The sequence below is a fragment of the Myiozetetes cayanensis genome, unplaced genomic scaffold (genome assembly GCF_022539395.1).
Source record: "Myiozetetes cayanensis isolate MyiCay16 unplaced genomic scaffold, myiCay2020 scf4, whole genome shotgun sequence".
NCBI classification, from domain to species: Eukaryota; Metazoa; Chordata; class Aves; order Passeriformes; family Tyrannidae; genus Myiozetetes; species Myiozetetes cayanensis.
This window is the reverse complement of record NW_026087631.1, coordinates 25,545,119-25,569,728: the sequence shown is the minus strand read 5'-3', so window position 1 is coordinate 25,569,728 and position 24,610 is coordinate 25,545,119. Positions and strand designations below refer to the sequence as shown.

General features: G+C 37.4%; 1 protein-coding gene across 19 annotated transcripts in view; it reads right to left on the bottom strand.

The window, feature by feature from the left end:
- Positions 1-7,860: 7,860 nt before the first annotated feature.
- The window catches only part of PPIP5K2 (diphosphoinositol pentakisphosphate kinase 2), a 46,190-nt gene continuing 29,440 nt past the window's right edge, over positions 7,861-24,610 (bottom strand). For 3 of the 19 annotated variants that reach the window (XM_050328345.1, XM_050328346.1, XM_050328344.1), the window contains exons 22-33: positions 23,776-23,883; positions 23,574-23,690; positions 22,763-22,936; positions 20,274-20,447; positions 19,340-19,363; positions 18,975-19,044; positions 16,820-16,939; positions 15,881-15,943; positions 14,116-14,175; positions 11,899-12,030; positions 10,231-10,359; positions 7,861-9,620 (exon numbers count right to left, since the gene is read on the bottom strand). In XM_050328345.1, the coding sequence (XP_050184302.1) occupies positions 9,517-9,620; positions 10,231-10,359; positions 11,899-12,030; positions 14,116-14,175; positions 15,881-15,943; positions 16,820-16,939; positions 18,975-19,044; positions 19,340-19,363; positions 20,274-20,447; positions 22,763-22,936; positions 23,574-23,690; positions 23,776-23,883 (1,275 nt within the window). In that variant the 3' untranslated portion in view covers positions 7,861-9,516. The other 16 variants (XM_050328347.1, XM_050328353.1, XM_050328348.1 and 13 more) reach the window with 16 other exon arrangements.

Below are 24,610 nucleotides of genomic sequence, written 5' to 3'. Positions count from 1 at the left end.
TTTCCTGGGTGCCATAGGTTTTGGAGAATGCATATCCCCGAGTACAGCCAGATCGTAAGCCCTCTCTATCTGGTAACCCGTAAGAAGAATGATTTCCAGTAGGGTCCTGAACAACAGCAAGCATTTGAACAGATTAAACAGGAGATTGCCCATGCTGTAGCCCTTGGGCCAGTTAGGACAGGACCAAATGTGAAGAATGTACTCTACTCTGCATCTGGGGATAAGGGCCTCTCCTGGAGCCTCTGGCAGAAGGTGCCTGGAGAGACCCGAGGCCGCCCACTTGGATTCTGGAACCGATGCTACAGGGATCGGAAGCCAATTACACTCCAACAGAAAGAGAGATCCTAGCAGCTTATGAGGGAGCACAAGCTGCCTCAGAGGTGATTGGCACAGAAGAACAGCTCCTCCTGGCACCTCGGCTGCCAGTGTTGAGTTGGATGTTCAAAGGGAAGACGCCCTCTACTCATCATGCCACTGATGCCACCTGGAGCAAATGGACTGCCCTGATCACGCAGCGCGCCCGCATTGGAAACCCAATCGCCCTGGGATCCTAGAAATCATCACGAACTGGCCGGAAGGTGAGGATTTTAGTCTAGCAGAAGAAGAAGAAGGAGAGCAGGTAGTACGGGCAGAGGAAGCCCCAGCATACAACCAACTACCAGAAGAAGACATACGCTACGCACTCTTTACTGATGGTTCCCTGCCGATTGTAGGGATGAAACGTGAATGGAAAGCAGCTGCATGGAGTCCCACACGACAAGTTGCAGAAGCTATGGAAGGAGAGGGTGAATCAAGCCAATTCGCAGAGCTCAAAGCTGTCCAGTTGGCATTGGACATTGCTGAACGAGAGAAGTGGCCAAAACTTTACCTCTACACGGACTCATGGATGGTGGCCAATGCCCTGTGGGGTGGTTGGACAGATGGAAGAAGACCAATTGGAAACGAGGGAAAACCCATCTGGGCCGCTGATATATGGCAAGACATCGCTACCCGGGTAGAGAAGCTAATTGTGAGGGTCCGCCACGTAGATGCCCACGTGCCCAAAAATCGAGCCAATGAAGAACATCGCAACAATGAACGGGCAAACCGAGCTGCACAAGTTGAGGTGTCACAGGTGGACCTAGACTGGCAGCACAAAGGTGAACTGTTCTTAGCACGATGGGCTCATGATGCCGCCGGCCATCAAGGCAGAGATGCCACCTACAAATGGGCACGAGACCGAGGGGTGGATCTAACCATGGATGCTATTTCTCAGGTTATCCATAACTGTGAGACATGCGCTGCCATTAAACAGGCTAAGAGACTGAAACCCCTATGGTATGGTGGACGGTGGAATAAATACAGGTATGGGGAGGCTTGGCAGGTTGATTATATCACACTGCCACAGACCCGTCAAGGTAAGCACTATGTGCTCACCATGGTGGAAGCCACCACTGGATGGCTGGAGACGCATCCGGTGCCCCACGCCACTGCCAGAAATACCATCCTGGGCCTCGAAAAACAGGTCCTGTGGCGGCACGGCACTCCAGAGCGGATTGAGTCAGATAATGGGACACACTTCAAAAATAGTTTAGTTACCACCTGGGCGAAAGAGCATGGCATTGAGTGGGTCTATCACATACCATACCATGCAGCAGCTGCCGGGAAAGTTGAACGGTGCAATGGACTGTTGAAGACTACCCTGAAAGCATTAGGTGGAGGGACTTTCAAACACTGGGATCAACACCTAGCAAAGGCTACATGGTTAGTCAACACTAGAGGCTCCGTCAATCGAGCCGGCCCTGCCCAATCAGAGTCCCTTCACACTGTAGACGGGGACAAAGTCCCAGTGGTTCACATGAGAGGTATGTTAGGCAAAACAGTTTGGGTGAACCATGCCTCGAGCAAAGGCAAATCCATTCGTGGAGTTGTCTTTGCCCAAGGACCTGGTTGCACATGGTGGGTGATGCAAGAAGATGGAGAAACCCGGTGCATACCCCAAGGAGATATAATCTTAGGGTAAACAGGTCATAACTCTACCCATATTTGTATCTATATGTATTTGTGAATATGTACATAGTCTAGAATGATGTATGTATATGTGGAGTTAAAAAAGGTTCCATTTGATAGATGTATGGTGGCATGAGAAAAGGAAAAAAAATTAGGGGTGGATAATGTCATAGTTCGTATTTTTAGCAAAGAATTTTTCTTTCCTTTCCTCCTGCCTGTGTGTGTGCTCTGTGATGGGCCATTTTAGTTGAACAAAAGAATCACCCGGAGCCCTTAACGATGGAGATTTGTCTCCTTGACAACGAAGGGGGGAGTTGGCTGGTGTGTGACTGGAAGGGGGTGGAGGCTGGGGGAGGAGACTCTCTCTCGCACTGCCGGGGTGAGAGGCTGCTGCGGGCTGCAGACACTGCCGGGCTCCTTTGTTTCTTTTCCTGTCGGAGGGGAGTTTCTGGCGGCTGCTCTTGGCTCACCTCTGGCTGACTACAAGCTCTGCTTACAACGGACCCTAATCAGCTGAAGTTTGTGAGTTTTCTTCCATTGGGAGAACTTTCTGTTTTATTGCTGTTGTTCCCCCCCTCTCCTCCCCCGGTGGCAGCCAAGGATCCAACAGCGCCACCTGGTGACGGGCACTGGACATTACAAGTTCAACTCCTTCAGTGATCCAACAGCGCCACCTGGTGACTACAATAGGACACTACAAGTTTTTTACACCTTCAGTGACCCAACAGCGCCACCTGGTGAATGGTACAGGACATTACAAATTTTGCATCTCCAGTGACCCGACGGCGCCCCCTGCTGACTGTGGTTGGAACAGCACCAAAGGGTGCAAGAAATTGAACTATTTCTTTTTTTTGCCGGTTTATCAGTTTTGTTCTTGAAGGGGATTATTGGTGGGTATAGGAGTATTACTTAGTTATTTTACTTGAGTTTTTTTTTCGTGTTCCTGTTAATACACACATACCTTTTAATAAAGGGCTGTTATTTTCCCTTTTCCATAATTTGTTTTCCTTCAATTGGAGCCTCTTAATTTTGGATTTATAATTGTTTGGAAAGAGAAGTTTGGGTCTTTTCCTCCTAATTCATCCTCAGCAAAAGACCCTTGTCTCATTTAAACTGGGACACTTGGTCTGGTCCCACAGAAGACCCTGATTTGAGCAAGAGGTTGGACTAGGTCCTCCTGAGGCCTTTTCCAGCCTGTGTTACTTTGTGTTCCTGTGATCCTTGTTTAACCTTATTGCTAGTGGACCGAATGCATAGTGTATGTTTAGGTAAAAATATAGAGCAATTAATAACAGAATGAAATAGAATAGTTCAGTTGAAAGGACTAATTAGTCCTAATTGAAGGACTAATTAGTTTAACTGCCTGACCGCTGCAGGGCTAATTTAAGTTAAAGTCCATTATGAAAGGCATTGTTCAGATGTGGCACAGAGTGCCATGATCTAGTAATCACAGTGGGGTTGGATGAAGGGTTGGAGTTGATAATCTTGGAGGTCTCTTCCAACCCAGTTAATTCTATGATTCTATGGTTCTATGCCTCTTTTTAAGGCATGGACAGGCACAGGGAGTTGGCCACCTCTCTAGGAAGCCTCTGCCACTGTTTGACCACCTTCTCAGAAAAGGATATGCTTTCCTCATGAACCTTCCCTGGAGCAGCTTTGAACCAGGGAGAAGAAATCACCACCTCTTTCCATTTTCCCTCCTCAGGGACCTGCAGAGAACCATGAAGTCACCCCTCAGCCTCTTTCTCTCCTAAAAGTCAAGCTCAGGGTCCTCAGCCACTCTTCACAGGACATGCCTTCCAGCCCTTCCCCCAGCTTGGTTGCTCTCCTCTGGATTGTCGTGGTTTTGCTCTGGGTCAATTTGCTCTCACACCCCCCCCCACAATTACTATAAATTGAGAGAAGTTTTATGCAGACAAGAGAGACTTGATTGGGGAAAAAATAGTATTAACATTTATTACTAGCAAGATAAAAACTACTAAAGAACTATATCTACAACAACTCTAATTAAGTAAAAAGTACTATGTATTTACAGAAGTACTTCTCCCCCCTTTTTATCAGTCCAAGGAGGAGAAGCAGTCTCTTTCTCCATTCTTGGAGCTCCAGGTCTTTTCAATAACTCTGCAGCACTCTGAAGCTCTTCTGTTATCTCAGGACAATAACTCCTTTTCATCGCAGCTGGTACTCTTTTCTTCTCTCTCTCTTTCTTCTATATCAGCCTCAGGGTCAGCTTCCAGGGCTGGGCCTACCCCCCTCCTAGGCCTGGGGACTACCCAGGCCCTGAAGGTTTTCTCTTCCATAGGCTTGCAAGGGGACACTTGCTTACTATGGATCTTCTCCACAGGGTCACAGGGAATAATGGTTTTTGAGTCCACCCCTGTTTTCCTGTGAGGTCCCTCCCCATGGGAGAACAGTCCTTGATAGACCTCTCCAACATGGGTCTAGTATGGATCCCTCACTTGGATCCCAAGCTTACCCGAGCCGTTACCATTCCGGCATAAGCCTCGTCCTTCTCAGGGTCATAAATCTTCAACAGGACTCTGCCTCATTTCAGTCCTTCTCATGAAGTCCCGGCTTCTTCGTACATCCACAAGCTCCTTTGTGAGCCACATAGGGGTCTCCTCACCCCAACAATCTTCCAAAGGTAGCAGGGATTTATTTAAAAACCTTTTCCCTGCTGAAGGGAGAGAGAGAGAACAAGAGAGGGGCGAGAAGCAGGTCCCCCTTTGAAGTTCTCTCTCCGGCTCCAGCTTTGGCCTTGAACACTTTGTTCTCTCTCTGCCGGGATTCTTCTGCAGCGGTTTTCATCCAAGCAGTCAGTCTCCTAAAGTTTTTTTTTCCTTTACTCTCTTACATGAGAGAAGGGGGGTTTCAGTGCCACACCTGCCCCTGGCCCAGGGCCGGGGGAGGAGTGGGCCCTGCCACCGCTCCTACATGGCTACCAGTTTCAACTGCGCCACAACCTTGTCTTCCATTTTCTTAAATATGTAATTAGCAAAGGCATTACTAACGTTTTGATTGGCTTCTTGTCCGGAAATCCACCTGGACAAAACCATCCTCAGCCCCAGGGACTGGCTGGTGGGCAAAACCACAACAGGATGCATTCAAGTGCTTTAGCATCCTTCTTAAATTGTGTGGCCCAAAACTGCACACAGTTTTAAGTCAGTGTTTACTTATTCTTAACTAACATTGAACCTAGAAAAGGGAGCATTTTCAAAGTTTTTGCTTTCTGCATTCTATTTCAAATACCATATAATTTCAGTCTTTGAATTCTTTTGATTTTCTCTTTCGTTTTCCTTTCTCCTTTTCAGTAGTTCGTAACTCAACATGTGCTATGCAAGTGCTCTTTAAAAATGGCTACAGACTCTTAGTTAAGATTCATAAATAGTTCAAAATATTTTCTGGAGTAGTCTTTTAAAATAATTTATGGAGGTTTTACATGTGGTCTTTTAAGTCTAAATATAGTCCCAGCTGCCACCCAAAGTAAGAATTTAAAAGCTACCAAGAATCTGAAGACAAATAAGACATGAGGTCCAAATGGAATTATATTCAGATTGTAAAAGATTCGCAGGACTTTTACTGTTTGTATTAGTGCACAATAATCTTCTTAAACAAATGAGCAGTTATTCCTTCTTTTGAAGAGATGGATCAGAACAGGAGATTTAGTAAGATGTGTACCAGAGAGGCTTCGCTGGAAGCAAAGACAGCGCAATTATGTTAGAAGAATTCTTCATCTGGTACAAAACACACATCACCCCTTACCTTGTTTTCCCTTGTCTGTGACTGAACAGAATGGAGACCTCCCAGTGTAGTGCATCAGAAAAGGGCTTTATGGTATTTCCATTCCACTTGGGCATAGGTTATATAGATCAACCATGTTGAACAAAAAGTGGATTTCTCAAAAATATGTAGAATAAAAGATGCATCCAGGCCTAACAGACCTTCTTTTCAGGCTAACCTTGAGATACCCATGTTAAATATGAGAATTTCCTTTCCTGTACTTCACTTAATTAAAACCAAAGAATTTCCCATTAGAAGCTGTCAACCACATAACCTAGTGTAAATCAGGGCAATTTTCACCAAATTAGCTTTTTTTTTTTTTTTTGAAAGACCATTACACATCATAATTTCCAGATAAAAGTTCTTTTCAGCAACTTTGTGATAGAAAAATACACACTGATCACTATAGCTTGGAGGGAGACAAAAAATGATTTCTACTCATGTTCAGTGTTATTTTGGAAAGTTAATCCTCTGACATCAAAATTTCTAATTTTTAGAACTCTGGTCTAGAAGTCTATTTCTATATACTAAATTCATACATTGTGTGGCAGAGTGACAACTTTTTAATTCAGTCTATTTTTATTTTTTCTAAGTAAGTACATTTCAGAACTGGTTTTGTATCAAAACAGAATTTTAACTTTCTTGTAAGGTCTTCTAACTCTTTTATGATTTGGATGTTCTCTGTATTCAGTACATTCTCCTCCTCCTAGGCCCACATTTGATGGCATTCACTCATTTACATATTCCTTTATTTATAGATAAAATATTTGGTTTATTTTTTTATTCAACATCTGTTTTTTACAGTAATGCACTCTAGACTGCTTTGTTATTACACTACTCTGTATTTCAAAGCACAAGATCTTTGTTTTTAAGGGCTAAGTGAGGGATTCAAGAAATTAGTATTTGAAAATACTCAGTAAAATTTGTCCTCTTCACAAGACCAAGTAAAATTAAAATCTTTATTTAAAAATTAAAGAAAACATGAACAATTAGAAAGTACACGTCTTCCACTGTTTTTTGCAGAACTGACTTCTTGGAAATCTTTTTGCATTTTTTGCTTTAGCAAGTTACTTGTGAGTCTGTCAACAGTGTAATTGCTGTAAATTGATAAAGAAAAAATACAAGAAAAACAAAGGAATATTGTGCTTCCCTCTGTGCTGGATGACAGAAAACAGTGTTAAATCCCTACATTCTGCCACTTGTCTGTGGCACTGAAATGGCTATTAGAAATTTTTGTCACATCTCTTCTGCCATCTTCTTTTGAACTCTGGTTTTGATGCTATTGTTCAGTGTATGATAATTATTTTTGATATATTATTATATAAGGATACATATAATTACTTTTTGTATGCACACCTGCTTAGCCTTGTTTATGTGGATTTTTACAGCTGAACTTTGAAAGCACATCTGCTTTCCCTTAAAAATTTTACTTGCCTGGATAATTACATAACTGAAATTTATGTCTTTATTATAATAAAGAAACATAAAACAAGAGATAAAAACAATTTTAGGAACTTTCACAAACATGTTTGTTGTTTGGTCTATTTGGTAATGCTGTTTCATTGTTAAAGGAATGCTAAATGATTACCTAAGCTATACTGCAGTGGCACTATTTTGGGAGTTACAGTTACTTACACTAATTTTCTGTAAGCATATTCTTTGACCACTGTCAAATCTGTCTGGAATAGGACATACAGCTCAAAAAGTTTAATGTGAGACAGAGGTCAACTACACAAAGGAACTGGTCTAAAACCACGTTGAAATCAGCTGAGTCCATGTTCTGTCCTATTGTCAGTGCACCAGTAGGAAGTAGAAGAGCTCTCCCTCCCCATGGTTCTGTGTCTGATGTTACCATCCTGGAACATTAAGATGCCCCGCAGAATGCTGGACTACTGCTTAGCTTTTTAAGGAGTGATTTCATTTTAAAATGATACTGTCATTTCTTTTGAGTCACGTCATTTACCACCAAGAGAAATTTTGGCTTATTTGTAAATTAATGGCTTATATGCAAACTGTTTTCCATTGAGACTACTGCATCAACTACCCACTATATTTCACAGAGCTTTTAAAAAAAAACACAATAGAGAGAAGTTGCCAGCGACCTTGTTTTTTTATTCAGGAGCACATAAAAAAAAGTTATGCCACAGCTTTGGTTGACTGGAATGATAGGCATACTTAAATTTTAAACTTTTTTTTTTTTTTTTAAATGGTAAACAAGTGTACATTCAGCTGTGTGCAAGACCAACACTGTCAATAACACAATTACACTACAGAAAATGAAATGTTTGAAGTATATAGCTGTGAAACCCTTCATATTTTTGGTAATTAACCAGCACTGTTAGCATTAGTCTGCATTACATATATGGCAAACACTGAAAACTCACCCTGTGGCAAAGTGAATGCAATTAAAGTTGCACTGGCTCTGAAGATAAGTAAGAGCCCTACTTAAACCTATTACTCATAAGCTATGTCTTCTGCAACTTAAACATGAAAGAATTACCTAACTTGTAGTTTACTACTCAGCCACTTGAACTAAAAAAGTGGACAGTAGTTTCATATATTTGGGATAATTACAATTCAGTAATTTTTCATGCCACAGAAAGAGTTGCTTAGACTGGATGATTATTCTATATAACCCCATAACTCCATGTTCCACTATTTATGAATGCTTCTAACATTTCTGATAAAATCTTAATTTTTTTTTCTTTTTTTAATAATGAGAGCTGCTATTAACCACCTAGACTGGAAGGAGAGAGGTATGAAAATCCCCAGGCAATGATGAATCCTGAGTATTTTGCAACAGTATGCACTGATTTCTGGTAGTCCAAAGCCTCTCTCCACTCTGAAGGGATGATAATAAAGCATAGATGGACTATTTACAATTTTTAGAATAAACCTACCAGTAGAACAAGTGTAACCATTTCTCATTCTACAAAATCTGTTTTTTAATATCACCTTTTTGTAGAAACATATGGCAAAGAAAATAAAACTGTCTTTTTTAGTAAACAAAAGAAGGTTTTGATAAAAGCACATAAAAGACAGTTTTATCTGCTGCATGATGATGTACAGGTACCCGTATACAAGCATGTATACTAAATAATAAAAGAGAAGGTGTACTTGAATGTTACAGGTCTGATGTAAACACAGAAAAAAAATGAGAGTAGTCAAAAGTGCTGATACATTAACTCACTCGATCATGCCTAATTATTGCAGCATATATGATATAAAATAATTAAAATGCAGAAAACATCTGCTTATCTTCAAACCAGGCAAAAGAGATCTCTTTGGAAATGTAGTTAAATTAAAAAAAGGTCAAGATGTGTGTTACACTTCAGCCTACAGAAGAAATTTACAGGGAGATTATAAAGTCCTGAAAATAGAAGTTTATGATGACAATAGACAATGCCTTCATTACGGTGACATCAACAGAGCCACTGTAACACATACCATTTTCTTTTTGTACAGGCTTACAGTAGATATTTGAAGACATAGAAAAGGTTCATGTGCAGCTTTTCCATCAAAGGTGTGCAGTTCATCAAACTGATAAATATATTTCCTGAAATGTTTTAGAAAATGAGAAAAGACACTTAACCTAAACATGTAGTGTGCACATTAGTTAACCACATATAAACTTAAGATTCTTAAGTGCACTATGAGCTGCAGGCATGAATGGCTTTTGAAAGCTTAGTAAGTTAGCTGAACTCATTCTAAAGAACCATTTCAGAAGTTGTTTCCAGTTTTGTCTGATCATTTCTTCTCAGAAAGTGTATCACCACCAAGTTGTACATCTTGTGAGACCTCTTCAAGAGACAGCTTAACATCAGATGCATTAACAGGAGGTCCAGGGGTAGCTGTACAGATAGACAGGAGAAAAAACCAATAGGTTTTATGTTTAATATTCATGCTAAAAAGCATCAAAAGCAACAAAAATGCATATTACCTAGAACAGAAACACAAGCAAGCTGCACTAGCTAATGAAATCAGAAACCCGCATGGAATTTGTTCTCTAAATAGCACAACCACCCAAAAGCAGACAGTGTAGCTGGCCAACAATTTAGACTGAACACACTAATGACTGAATGCATCACTGTGTTACTGGCAGCTTCAGTCAGAACCTCATCACAGAGCTCTACAGTAAATGTTCAGAAAACATTCTGGAAATTCTGCCATTTAAATAAATTCCTTTGTTTTACTTGGAGATAGCTGGAAATGCTGTCATACTTCAAAACAAAAACCCATGAATTTTCAGGCCACAGAAATTGAAACAATTTAGAGAATAAGGGAAACTAACTATTAAGACAGTTTTACTGCTAAAACTATTTGTGCAATGCTGTTGAGTTCTTGCTGACCCACAAAATGATCCCACATAGACAGATAGGGAATCTTAAGAAATAGCTGCCATACAAAATCATTCTGGAAAGAATCAAGGTAGTCATTGTGCCTCTGACAGAGGTTACTTACATAAGGTTGGTTTCTCTATTGCTAGCCTTTCAGGCAAAGTTTCAAGTGGAGTTGGCTGAATTTTTGCAGGGGTATAGGTATTTAAAGAAATTTTTCTTCCTGAAAGTGGCATCATGTAAGTTGGAGAAGCTGCAATGGTGGGAAAAAAAGAATATACACATCATTAACAACAAAAAATACTCTGACCCAAGCCAAACATCAAAAGCAGCAGCCATAGGACTGTGTATCTGTCCACAGACACAGACAACACCGTCACACAGCTCAGCTGCCCATTTTTGACTGTGTTGTCAAAACTTTGCAACATGGAAGACAAATCTAAAAATCTCCTTTTTAACAAATAAAGCAACACAATGAGTTCATGCTGCTAAGAAACCTAAGCTGAACTTCAGTAACACCAGCCTCACCAGAAGATTGGCAAAAGCATTAGTGCTACTTCCCCTAGGTTATGAAGATTGCACCTAATTGTCTGTGAAAAATGCACACAGGACATTTAACTCCAGACAACCTCTAAACAGTACAGGACAACAGTTGGAGAGCCAAGAACCTATGGCCTTAATTGTATCAGGTCTAATTTCCAACCACTCCTCTGTAGAAAGGTGACAACCATATGCTAGGAGTGTGACAAGGGTTTTTTAAAGTATTTTTTCATCTTGTGTATTCTCAAGTCTGAACAGATTTTGAAGACAAACTTCCTCACCAGCATTACAAGGCATTTTACATAGCTGAGAATTTTCATATATTTCATATACAGTAGCATCACTTTTCCTAAACTGCTCACCTTCCTACTCAGATATAGAAGGCCTATTCTGTCAATTTAGATACTGATTAAAATCTAAAGTGTATAAAATAACAGGAAGAAAAATGAAAAATCCTATAACAGCAAAAAGAAAAATCCCAACAGGTAGATAACCTTTGTATCAGTACTTGTTTCTGCATGTAAGTTTTCTGATCAAAACATGTCTTTAGACACTTCCTCAAGAAGAATGACTTTCAATCACCTGACACATTGATAATAAGCATCCTAATATGTGAATGACCTAAATCTAACCCAACTTGAACCAATCCAAAGACACAGCAATAGAATCACGATGGGAATTCATTTTCCCAGAGATGCGCGCATGTATAGAACTTAGTTGTATTTCATTTCAAGCTCATTCAGACTTTAAACATGTAGCACAAACTACCAAAAAGTTCAGTAACTGCAAGGTCTCTACAGGTGAAAAGCCCAAGTAATATTAAAAGAAACAGGAAATAACACATTTTCAAGTGTAAATGCAACACTCCTCTGCTGTGGTTACTGCTTGTACAACAGCACAGTATAAAGCTGGAAATACTGCATGCTCACTAAAAAGTATGACCTGTGATGCAGCTGACAAGTGTGGACAGCATAGAGTCGTCAGTGTAAGGAAATAAACCCAGTATGATTGCATTAAATCCTTGATTTACTACTCCAACAATATCTCTACAGAGGCTTTACTACAATGAATTATGACAGTATCCATACCCACAAAAGGATACTGCAAAATTTAGAATTATGGTTTATGTACATTTTCATTTTCTTTACAAGCAGTATCTTTAGTTTAATTGTTAGCTGTAAAACACTGCAAAAATTAATCAGACAGTATTTATGAACTTAAAATTAACATTAATACAAACTAAAACCAGTACATGTGTCCTGTAGATTTTCCCTTGATGGAGCAGCAACAGAGGCAAGAAATTCATCCACCTGCTTCAGAGACAAGGAATTATGTAGAGTTTCCAAAGGGCAAATAGAAGGCACCATGGAATACAGTTCAAACCCTAAAAGAAAAATAATACAAAAGAGAGATTTCCAAACATAAGACAAGATTTAAGCTCTTGCACATGCAAGTACTAATAACAAAAAGTATTTATTTTTACATTACCACATGCAGATAGAGGACTCCTGAAATCATGGAAATTAAATATCATAGGAGTTGGAACAAGATGGGCCCATTTCCAGGGTGTACTAAACTAAAGATACCATGTAACATACCATGGGATACAAATCCCATGTACACATGAAGTACACGTGTACACACAAGTTATTCAAACAGAACTGTGCTCTACTCCCAAATCAGTTAATGAAAGATAATTTTCCTTTAAGAAAAAAATCTGCAGATCACTACAAAAAAAAGTCAGGAAAAGATAGTATTTCTCCTATTAATTCTCATACCTGGCACGTGACTAAATAGATAACTCATTCATGCAAGAAAATAGGATATAGCTATTTGTCAACTGTTAGCAGACAAGAGCTAAAAATGCTACATCTTCCAAGAAAGAAATTTGCAGAATTCACGTTCTATCATCTTCAGTATTCTGTGAAAATAAACTGTTGCCTTTAATATCAAGGAAAATCACTGTTAGCATTTTTGTACCTTGAGGTTACATGTTTTTACTTTCTAAGATAGATTTACACCTACCTTTAAGCATTTAAAAACAGTACTTAGAAGGCTAGAGGTTTCATATATTAGAAGAGATAAGTAAAGCAACTCATGAATCTAAAAATTTATTGAACTTTGCCTTTTCTATGTTAGTATTGATCATACACTAACCATGCATATCCATATTACTAGCAGACTAAAAAGCATTTCAACATCTTGGCTGAAAAAAATTTGCAGCTCTATAAAGTGATGCAAGTTTGATAACTCAATGAACAGCTTTTCATCCAATTGCATCTCAGAAGAGGAAAATACATCCATTAGTGTTTTCAACATTCATCTGTAACGCTACAACTTTGCAATTCAATACGGTAAATTTATTTTAGTTAAATGAAGAAGCAATAGTGAATGAAATAATGTTTAGAATTTCAGTTCAAGGTACATTTATTAAGAGATAGCATTATGACTGTGAACTGTTCTTTCCCATAAAATAATAAGCAACAAAATTCCTGTGATATGCAATGTTCCCAGTTCATTCCCCATTAGTACTTTGCATAGAGAAGTAACTCAACAAGGTTTCAACCCCAAAATGTCTGCATTTATATTTTTACTTTTAGATCCACCTTGGCCAATACTCAAATTTTCGGGACAATTGCTACAAATATACAATCAACTGAAGTGTATCATGTCAGCTTGACTTAGATTATAAACAAAATGTTGCATTTCATAAAAACTTGGTTTCTGTGTACAAAAGAAGCACCATCATATAATTAACTTCTGTTGTCCTACAAAAGCAGTAGCTAAGCTTCAGTGTAAGCACTAAGATGTTTGGCATACATATTAATATCCTAAATGACTATTTGCATGCATGCAACGCGCAAACCCTTTCGTTGCATTACAGTGAAATGTAAGATTTCTCTTTTTACCTTCACAGAAAAGTCACCATGATTTCAATGAGAATTTGTTTTTCTATTTGCAAATAACAAAGTGGGACAATGTCAGGTTAACTTTTTAGTAACTATTATTGTCATAGTGCATGTTACAGAAAACCAGGAAGGAATTTCAAAATACAACCATGCCCTTAAAAAAAAGAAAAAGTTTTTCTTGTTTCATAAATTTCCCCTCCAAACGTTTTTGTTGAGTTTTGACAATTCTGCTGTCAGCTAGCCACATCCCAGAATGTTGTAGTAGTAACTTTATGTCTAAGGGACATGGCTTAAAAGACACTCTGGAAATCTATCTGCAATGTTTTATTTAAATATTTTATGGTAAATATTCTAGGATGTTAGGAGAAATAAATCTGAAATTTTATGATGAAGAAGCCCGACAGTATCCCTTTAAAAATGCAATTTCCTGTACATGAACAGCCTTTGAGCTTTGGCTGTATTAATTCTTAAAGCATGAAAATGCAAGACAATGAAAGGGTTAACGCAGCATCTCAAAAAGCCACCCTGCTGTCTTAGATTCAAAAACTATAGAGACATACCACTGGAGCCTAGAAATTCCACAGAGGAAATGGACCAGCACCTAAAGAGGTGTGGGTGTTCTGCAGAGGCCCAGAAAATAAGGTAAAGCACTTTCAGAAGATACTTGTTTCACCATGTTCCTTGAACTAAAGATGGGGGGGTAGTCTGAAATGAGTTAAGAGGGTGTGATAACAACATAAAAATAAGAAAAAAAACAGAGTGAAAGGGACAAGGAGAATCAAAGTGATAGTCCAGAGGACAGACGAAACAACATCAATATGCACGTATGTTAGTAGAGAACCCTTGGAAACCTCCAATACACTCAGGGTTCAGAGGAGCTCGTACTGCATGCATTAATCTTGTCAAAGATGTGTGGTAAAACTGCTGCATTAATGAATCAGAACAATCAATGTGATCAATACAAGCAATTTAGATCCTTTTTTTAAAGAATGCAGTCACAAAAAGATAGTGCTAAATGGAATAGAGACTAATCATATTATTAAACACTGATACTCAAATGCAGCTTCTACTTTCTGAACCTATATGTTTTGGAAATATTGTTTGGTTTGAGTGTAAAGATAAAAAACAGACTCCTAACCTTCCTATCTGAAATAGGACACTAGACTTGGCCTTTTAGATCAAATACAGTCTTAACGGTATAATTCAGGCTTACTGTATCACTTTCCCTTCAAGACACACTGCAGCGCAAAAAAGTCACTATGGGCTTGAAATGAATATACAAAAGACCACTTTGTTTCTCAGCAAAGCCAAACAAAAACTTTTTTTTTTTTTTAATTAACTTTGTTTCTAAAAAAATATACTTTGAATCTATCATGAAAGTACTGATGATTTCCACTGCACTGTCAATATCATCACCATCAATGTATTCAGCCACCAGTCATGCACTTTTTAAAACTGCAGATAAGAAATCTGGAAAAGCTACATTAAGGTCTGGTGGATGATGAAGACTGAGTCTAATTTTCATGAACAGGATATATTTGGGGCCTACTTAATCACATAGAAAAGGAGGTGTAAAATATTTTGCTAAGGAAGAAAAAAACATACCTTTGTCCTGACCTTTTTTGCAAACTGAAGACAAGTTAAGTCTCACTCTTGAAGCTCAAGAGAGGTCAATGCTGCTCAAGAAGTCACAGCTCTCTTGCTGTGATTTTTTTGTGCAATATTTAAGTAATTTGCACATCTGATGAACAGAGAAGTATGATAAGGTAAAATAAATTTTTGTCCTGTGACAAACATGGCAATTTAGCAGGAATGGAACCAAAGCTTCTGCTTTAGTTTTTTTTAATTTAGCATCACTTCAAGAAGATAGTCATAAACTCCAGCTGTCAATTCAGTGATTTATTTTAGAATTGGGAGGCTCAGGGAATCAGGTCAGCAGGAGAAAGACGAAGAAGAAGCAGCAGCTATCAAGAAGTGTAATGTCCAATAAGATCAGATTTCATTCTGTGTTTATCTTGTACCATATCACACAAGAAGTTGGGGAGAATAATTTATTACAGAGATCATGATTAGCAGTAGCACTTCCTTTTTTTTTCAAGGATTTTTCCAAGAAATTAATTTTGATGTTGTATTTGTACTAATGAATGGTAAAGAAGGGATTTAGGATATCTAATGATTACAAATATATTTGGAATTGTGCTTGAAGTTAGGAACAACAGACAGTTGGATGATACTGTACACCCCGTATTTGAAATAAAAATAAAAGGGATGAAGCAAGGAACCTTTTGTTTTTGTTTTTGTTTTTAAAATAAAAGCAAAACGTACCATTGGTTGGGTGTCGAGCAAATGAGATAGAAAACCTTTTAACAGCAGAACCGCGTGTGGTGTCTGAGAAAGAGAAAAACAGGTACCTGAAATTTGTAACAGCTACCAAAAGATGGAGATTTTAAAATAGGAAAGGAAGAAGGAAGAAAAAAAGAAAAGATGAGAAGGTATTAGAACTGAGTGGCATGCAGAAGGGACCAAGGAAAAGGGCAAAAATCTAAATAGAGGTTAAAAAGAAGAAAATTTGGATTGTTGGTAACTACAAGATGTGTAATGAAGTGTATGAAAACAAGCAGAATGAGCTGGTGATTCTGGCATACAAGGTTATTCGGGTTAGAGTCGAACACTGAGTAGTGAAGTGTGGGGGGGAAACAGCGTGAATAGTTTCACCTCAGAGTTATAAAGGTGTGCTTTGGCATCTTTACATTCGAAATCTAGTGAGAGAGTTTCTTCTCTACCCTAGATTATCCAAAACTGAAAATCTCCTGCTCCTTTGTAATCCAAACCCCACCAAAACAAAAGGTTAGGAATCCTAAAATTTTCACCATCAGTATTTAACTTATTACTTCATAATTTCTTTTATTCCTCACATATGCTCCAAGTAATTTATTTAATTTGGATATCAATTAGCAATGATAAAAGCCAAAGTTTAAAAAGGTTAAAGAATTTCAAACCAAAAATTTTAGTTTACTTAAAAAATGCACTTGCTGAAATCTCCTGCCACACCTTACAAGCCTGTGAGCTAGTGTTCAAATCAAGACAAACAAGAGTTAACTGCGCTATCAAATTAAAACATAAGCAACCTATAGGCAAATAAAGAAGCAATAGAAACTCACAGAATTAATACTAAGGCAAAATATTCTAGGATTCCACCAAAATCTTTAGAAGTTCAATGTGGCACATGGGTTTGTGCGTGCATGTGCGAGAGTGTGCACATACCATCTATGAAGCCAGAAGAAGTCAGCTTTTTACGATGAGTACGAGCATAATCCTGTAGGTTAGGTGCACTTGAAGAACCCCCGAGCACTGAGGTGCTAAACAGGCCCGCACAGTGAGACCCTGATGGGAGTTAGAGAAAATACATACAACAACCAGGTGTTCGTCCATTCACATTGGGGATGCATGCAGCATGCAAGCACATGGCTCTTACCACACAAAAGGCAGCTTTTGGCAGTGCCTTGGACAGGTTCACAATATGCTTGTAATGTCAGAGTGGGACTTGTAGGCTGAAACTATCATAATTTATTGTGCTTCTACTCATGAGACAGCACCCTCTGCTCTATGTGCAAAGAGAGGACTGGCTTTAACCAAAGTGAGTTCTTGTCCTGTTTTCACTTTTGGTAAAAAAAAGTTACCAGTTAGCATCAATGTAAACATAAACAAAACAACAAAACAAAATGAAGATGATGATGATGATGTGAAAGTTGTGTATTTTAAAACCTGCATTTATGAAAAAAATATAAACTGGAAAAATACTGCTCATTGCTTTCATCCAAATCAACCTTTGATATGACAGGCTGCAATGAAGTACTCATGCATTTCCACAGACTTAATACAGGAATATTTCCCTTCTAACCCCAATAAAATGTTAACAAAATCAGAAATAACTCTATTCATATTTCAGCTACTGTTACTGACAATGTAACAAACTGAAAACACCTAAAAGTTTAGCCTGACTTCCTTTCCTGAGAAGACTTTTGCACAGCTCCATGCAAGTGACAGTACTTTTGTTACAACTCATCAGAATGGGAGTTAAACAAGCCACAGACAAAAATATAAAAATAACTTTCATAATCATCAACCATAAATGAAACTTACATACAACAATGAACAAAATGGAAAAAAATGTTGCAATTTTTTTCCTTTACATTTTACTACTAGTTGAAAGGAGAAGCTGTTTTTCACTCAGAGCTTATATTTTTATTTTTGATGAGTAGCAGCAGATTTTTCTTTTGAAAACCAGCTGTTTATCCAGTGATGCTTCCTTTCATTACTTTTAACAATCCAGTGAGGGGAAACATTACTAGCACATGTGACCAATCACAGCCAAAATAAATTGGTGCCTGGTCTGTGGCAAAAGCCTTTCACACACCAAATATATAATACCTTAATCTACACACAGAAATACATCAATTTGCACAAGCCATATTGTGTCACACAAAAGAAAAGTCATTTAACTTTATCAAGCACGTAATAAAAAACAGGACTTCAATAAACAAGAGCACCTGATGTATGCATTTTACTAAGGGAAAATATAATAGGAAGAAAAGTATCACAAAAAGATTAGACATACAAAAAATAATACAAAAATTACATATCTTTACAAAGAAAAGCTACTTCTAAGTTTATGCATATAGCTTATGCATTTTCTACACTTCATTTTTCCCATGAAAAGCCACACAGAAAAAAACCCAAAAGATTGATTTACAGTAGTGCATGATTTAATTTTTTTTGCATATGAGTCATATGTATGCCTGTTTAAAAGAAGCAGCAGAAAAGCACCACTTGAATTAAAGGAATTTGAAACAACTCATTGAATTATAGCATGATTCATTCTAATGCTGAAAAGAAGAAATTAATTTTAGGAGAGGGAATATGTGCAAAACCCCTAATACTATCAGGAAACTTGAGGTTTGTTCCCCATCCCAGTCCACTCATTAAAACATGTTCACTTTCATCAGTTGCCCACAGCAGGAAACAGAAATTGTAAAGGAAAGTGTTTTAACAGTTTCTGGTGCAGGCCATTTCAATCCAAAAGATTCTTGCAAATTCCAAAAACTTAATCAGAAACTACATTATCATAAAAATCTACTTTACATTAAAAATAGTCCTGTGCACCTGTTGCGAGCAGTACAGAATCAGTAGTATGAACAGTCTCAAACAATTTGCTATTTTCAGTTATAATTTATTTAAAAACTTTTGCTGCAGAAAAACTGTCCAGTTCATAGGCAGACACTCAGCATATGGTACTGATAACAAGTACTATTGAGTCCTGTTAATAAAAAAATCTATTCAAAGAATATACAACTGTACAGAACAACAGGCAGATGAAAAGCCGATAACATCAAACAAAATTTCAATTGTAGGCACATACCTAGACCACTCTGTTTTTGTTCCAGAATAGTTCGTGGTGTTCGTAAGTTACTATTGCTTTCTGATAGGACCTGGATGAAAAAACAGAAAAATAAGGGCAAGTAGAACAGCAGCATGAAACATCCATTTCACTTGATACAGCAGCCTGTTTCAGACAGACACGTGTTAATAAGCTGTATGATAAGTGTTAGTAAAAATATGTAAAGGAAACATGAAAGATCATGCAATATCCCCTTCTGAAGGGAGTCCATTTCACATATGAGTTCCTTGCAATGAAGTGGTGCAAAGCAAGCATTCAGAATGAGAAAGGACACAGACCAAGACTGATATGAGAACAAACATTTGAGACATTTTATTTCATTTTACCAAATGCACTCTCCTAAACTGCGCCTGTATTGAAAAAAGGAGGGGAGGGAAGGAAAGACAGACAAGCTATTGAGGACACAATACAATCACTGATCCATGCACGGGCTCAATCAGTGTAATCTTCAGATGCTCACAGCCTTTGCTGATATAAACTTTTCCAATGTAAATAGTTTTAAAATTTTCAATATTAAATTATGAAATTTTTTCAGAGAAAAAGGATATGGTTAACAGAACACCATCCATTGTCATACATGTAAACAATATCTTGACATTCTGAACATCTTTACATCTTCACTGGTACTCCCAAAACACTTGGCGTTTCTTTTATTTCCTGCCTTCCCCTCACCCCCCAGTATAAAGAACAATCTTCAAAATATTGTACAAGTCAATGGATGATGTACTGTGTTGGGAGTTTCAGATACCTCTGGATACAGAAGGCAAGAATTATTAGTGCTAGGAGTTTTTTCCCTGCAATAGTTAATACCAGGCCACTGAAAATATGATATATGCAAAACAAGTTTTGAATAGCAGCATGAAGTACCAAATAAATTATTTTAAATGGTATTGGTTGCAATTATTAATTTTGAATTTTTTTTCAATTTACCTACCACCAAATTAAGCAATGCTGGTTTTAAAGTCTTAAAGGACAACTAAACCAAAGCAGAAATCTCTTTCATTAGGCAGTTGTACTAAGTCATTTTTACTACAGTAACATTTGCAATTCCTATAAAGAAACCAAATTTTTACGAAAACATGTAACACATTCAGTGGAAAAACATGTACTTGCTCTTTTTCCCCCAAACATTCTTGGCAAGTAATTTTAAGAAGTGGAAGATTTTGCTTCAAACATAATCCATAACAAGGGATTAGATGTCCTTAAAGACAGTTGTTGCTTGGAATGCATAAAATGTTTAATGAAGTAAAGTTTAAAAACCTGTTGCCATGAGCCAAAAATACTGGATGTGAAAGCCAGTGATTTAGGGGAGACAGGGGAAGAAGTGATTTGTTCCCCTGATCTGCGTCTTCGACGCCCAGTACCCACACCACTGGTGTAATGCAGCCAGGTACCAATACACTCTGGGCTAGACACACTCAGGGGGCTCTCTTCCTGGAAGTGAGAAAGGGGGCAAAAAACAGCAAAGCATGCAAAGTTAGATTCAACAGAGCCAAATGAACAGAAAAGAAAAACCCAATCTGCTTGCAAACTTTTATATACTACTTTTAAAACTATTAAACAGTGAATAGAGAAGAGTAATAATTCAATATTAGGAAGTTAGCAGTTCCACTCTTATCTTTTCATCCAGCTATATCTTTTAATACAACACTTCAGTCAAATTTCTGGTATGCTAATTATTAGATATGAGAGAAAGGTATTTATTAATCAATAATCGATTCATGGTTTTAAGAATTTTCCACATGGTGGAAACAGAACATCTATTACCCTTGACATTCTGTTTAATAGTTCTTCCCCTCTTAAGTACATTAAACTTTCCTATTTATTACTTAATAGTTTCCATTTCTAGCCTGTAAACTTATCTGAAAGATTCTCATTTTTTTAATTGCCTTTGAGACTTTACAGCTGACTCACTAGTATTAGCACTAACCTGACTGGTAGTAGTTTTCCAAACTTAAAGTGCTGAACTTTATCTGATGCTGGACACCTTATTAAAACTTCAAGGGAGGACAGTGTCAGGCTAAGAGCCCCCCTATACCCTATGTCACTTTGTATCATTAACATTTTTTGCAATACTGAATTTGCTTTCCAATGTTGATGAATGTTACATTCTTGTTTTATTATTAAAACTCTGCTCTTTTTTCTTTTCATGACTCAGTTACAGTTGCAAATCCTACTGTAAATATTGCTGACTATAATCCAGATTAAAACTTCCATATAATCTCACACCTGAAAGTGTCCTTTCAAATTAACGGACACAGGTGAAGAGAGAATTGCCTTACAGGAGGGAAAAAAAAGGAAAAAAAAATTCAAAGCAGTTGCAGTTTAAGTTGCAGTCACTTTTTTTTTTTAAACACTTTGGTTTGGTTTAAATGTTCCAAATACTGGTTTTGCAGATTTCAGTAGGCCAGACAAAACTTCCAATTTCACTTTTAATAAAAATATTTCATTTCTGTAAATTGGCTAATTTCTTCCAGCAAATAAACAAGCTCAGAATGCTGAAACACATTAGATCTCAACATATGCTATCTGCATAGTCAAAATTTGGTAGTTTGTGGTACTGATATCTTGCAAAAGTAACTTCCACATAATTTATGAAAATGGTTAGAAGTTTGAAATAATAGACTATTAAATTGTGTGTATACGAACTCATAACTAGGAGGGGAGTTTGCATGATCATAGTGAAAACAGCTTTTAAAAATCAAAAATATTGATGTTGTGAGCATTTGTTTATGAAAAAACTTGGAAATAGAAAATGTAAGACATTAACATTTATTATGTCTGTTAATTTATGGAAGTCATGTGAAGTTATACAAATATCCTTATAGAAAGGAACCATGCATCTTTTTCTTTCCACACTGCCAATAACCAAATAACTTGCAAATCTGTAATACTTTCACTGCATACAAACAGCCCATTCCCAACACAAACATGGAAGAAAAAGCTTTTGGTGTGAATCTTCATTTCTGATGGTTTTAAGCAACTGAAAATGAGGCAATAAGAAGCTGTTAGTCTGCTTCTAGCATTAATATCACAGAAGTGCCACTATGCATCATCTGAAGCTTTGCCACTCAACCATCCAACCATCCAAATGGTATCAGTGATACAACCGTGCATCCCCCCACCTCTGTGACATTAAAGCCATGTCTGTGAAGCACACCTAAATGTCATGGCCTTCAAGACAGCAAACTCGACTGCTCATGATGTTATCTAACGAATTTATGAAACACAAACCCCAGTCACTCAAAAAAAAAGCTCCAGGTTTATTTTCTTACCTTCAAAAGCTTGGTAACCCCACGAGAAAGCAAACACAGCAGAAGACATGTCTCATCTCCTGTACCTCCCCAACCGCCCCCAATCCCTCTGTTCCCTCTCAGCATGGTTCACCCTGAAAGTTTGCTTAATTCCCAATAGCAGCTGTCTTGTAAAGATGAATACAAAAGCAATGTATGTTAGTTTGTAAATGTAGGTTTAGATTGAAAAAAATCTTAATTTTTAAATACTGACTTTTCTAAAGTGGTTTAAAAAAAAAGTCTTATCACAGTATAGTAATTAAAAAAAAAAAATTCCTTTAGACAAATTACTGCCATGGAGGATTTCCTATAGAGCAAGAGCAAACTTTCTGTGAGATGCATCCTCCTGGTTCTGTGTAACCAAAAGCAGAATTAAATTTGGCTTTGTTTTGTTTTGTTAAAAGCAAGCAAAAGTTAATTTCTGTCAAAGATGTTATGTGGAACACAAACACTTACTTCAACAGAACCAATCTTCCTGGATCTTGGAAGGGGTGATTTTCTGTGTATATGAATTGGGTCTGATACCATTGGCTTGAACATCACTACTGATCGATCTGTTTCATCTCTTTTAGGAGCATGCACCTCCTCATCACTATCATTTCTGTGAGAGGTTTTCTTCGAGCCTTCATTCTACAAAAAACATGTAATTCATTTTCAATTTGTCTGTGCACCTTGAAACATGTAGAAAGAAGCAGCTCTTGAATAAAACTTCTTTGTAAAGATAATACAAGCTGATTTTAAAAATACAAGATGTAAATCACATTCAATTAAGCAAATTGCTCCAGATTTTAATAATCTACATATATTTCTTCTTTCTTCTTCTAAAGTCTCAAAGCTTTGGTTTTAAACTTTTCTCAAAGAGCAGGTGGTAAGTCCACAAACCTGACCATATATCTTTGAAAACATCAATCCTTCCTCAACAATCTGTATTCGTAAGCATGCTGAACTACTTTCTTAAATATTTTTTTCAATTGCCAGAGTATCATTCCTGTGACAGTGATGTTGACAACCACTTTTCTTACAAAGAGAACTTTGTATTACTAGCAAAAATTCTGGCAAAGCCTTAGACAGTCCAAATTATCTGTGTCCTTTATCTCAATACCCATTCAAAATGGAAAAGATTGGGACTGCGTATATTTTACTGCACATTTTTCTAACAAAATAAAAGATCACACTTTCATTTTTTATCTAACAATTTTCCAGTGTTTACTTTAGGTATTCCTTCAGCAAAACTAACTTTTGCTTTAAAGAAAGGCATAACTTCTACCTCTCTGGAAGCAGGTCTGTATCCATATCCAGCTGGTAAATTTTTATCTTCCTCACAACCTTTGGCTCCTGGACTAAAGTGCAGCTCTACATGAAAACGTTCCTCCGAAGAAAGTTCCTGAAGGAAAATATTAGACAGGTTTATACTGTAATACACAGCTCAGCCCCACTCACTTCTGAAGATACTTATCCATTTTATATACCTTGTTTGGGTCCTCATAAAGCATGATGACAATCTGTGTCATGTAATTGAGTTCATTGACCACATTTAAATAATCCATAGCTCGTTTCCATTGTTCATCTTTTGATTCCTTATGAAGGGACAAAACCAAAAAATCAACACATAAAACCTCGCTATTTTCTTTAAAAAGACTGATGATTTCACCTTTTCCCCACTTACACAAATTTTAAATTTACAGCAGAAGTACAAAGCTTATAACACCTAAGGAAAATGCAGAGATACATCCAAAAAACCAAGTGACTTAAAATTACTCATCAAATGAATGAGAAGTGGAGGGGAGAACTTTTCATATTTTATTCATACTTCTCATATTTCAGTGTGTCTTTCATATTCTTTTGATAATGATGATATGTCTTGTAGACAGAGGCAGTTTTAAGATTCTTCTAGTGAGAACCATTAAGTGAGCAAGAAACCCATTCTAACAACTATTTTACAGAAACTGTTTCCAGGTATCGTGCTAACAGTCCAACAGACAAAGTAAATGAAGCTTTCTAGTATACAGAGGAAATACAATCATCACATCCTAACCTACTGAAATGTAAACACCTTTCTTCATGCCCTAGGAAAGAAATGATTTAGCAATCCACCTTAAAGAAAAATTAAAAGTTTATCAGACTAAAACTTGGAGTGTATCTGTTGTAGCATTTCCCTGTGGTCTAGGATGGAAAATGCTTTTGCGATCAGTGAGTTTAGTTATCCATTATCAGAAGCAAGTATGTCAATACAGTGATTTCAAAAGTTACTATGTTAGTCAAGCTCTATCTTACAAGCAGCTAGCTAAAATTTCTTGTGCTGCA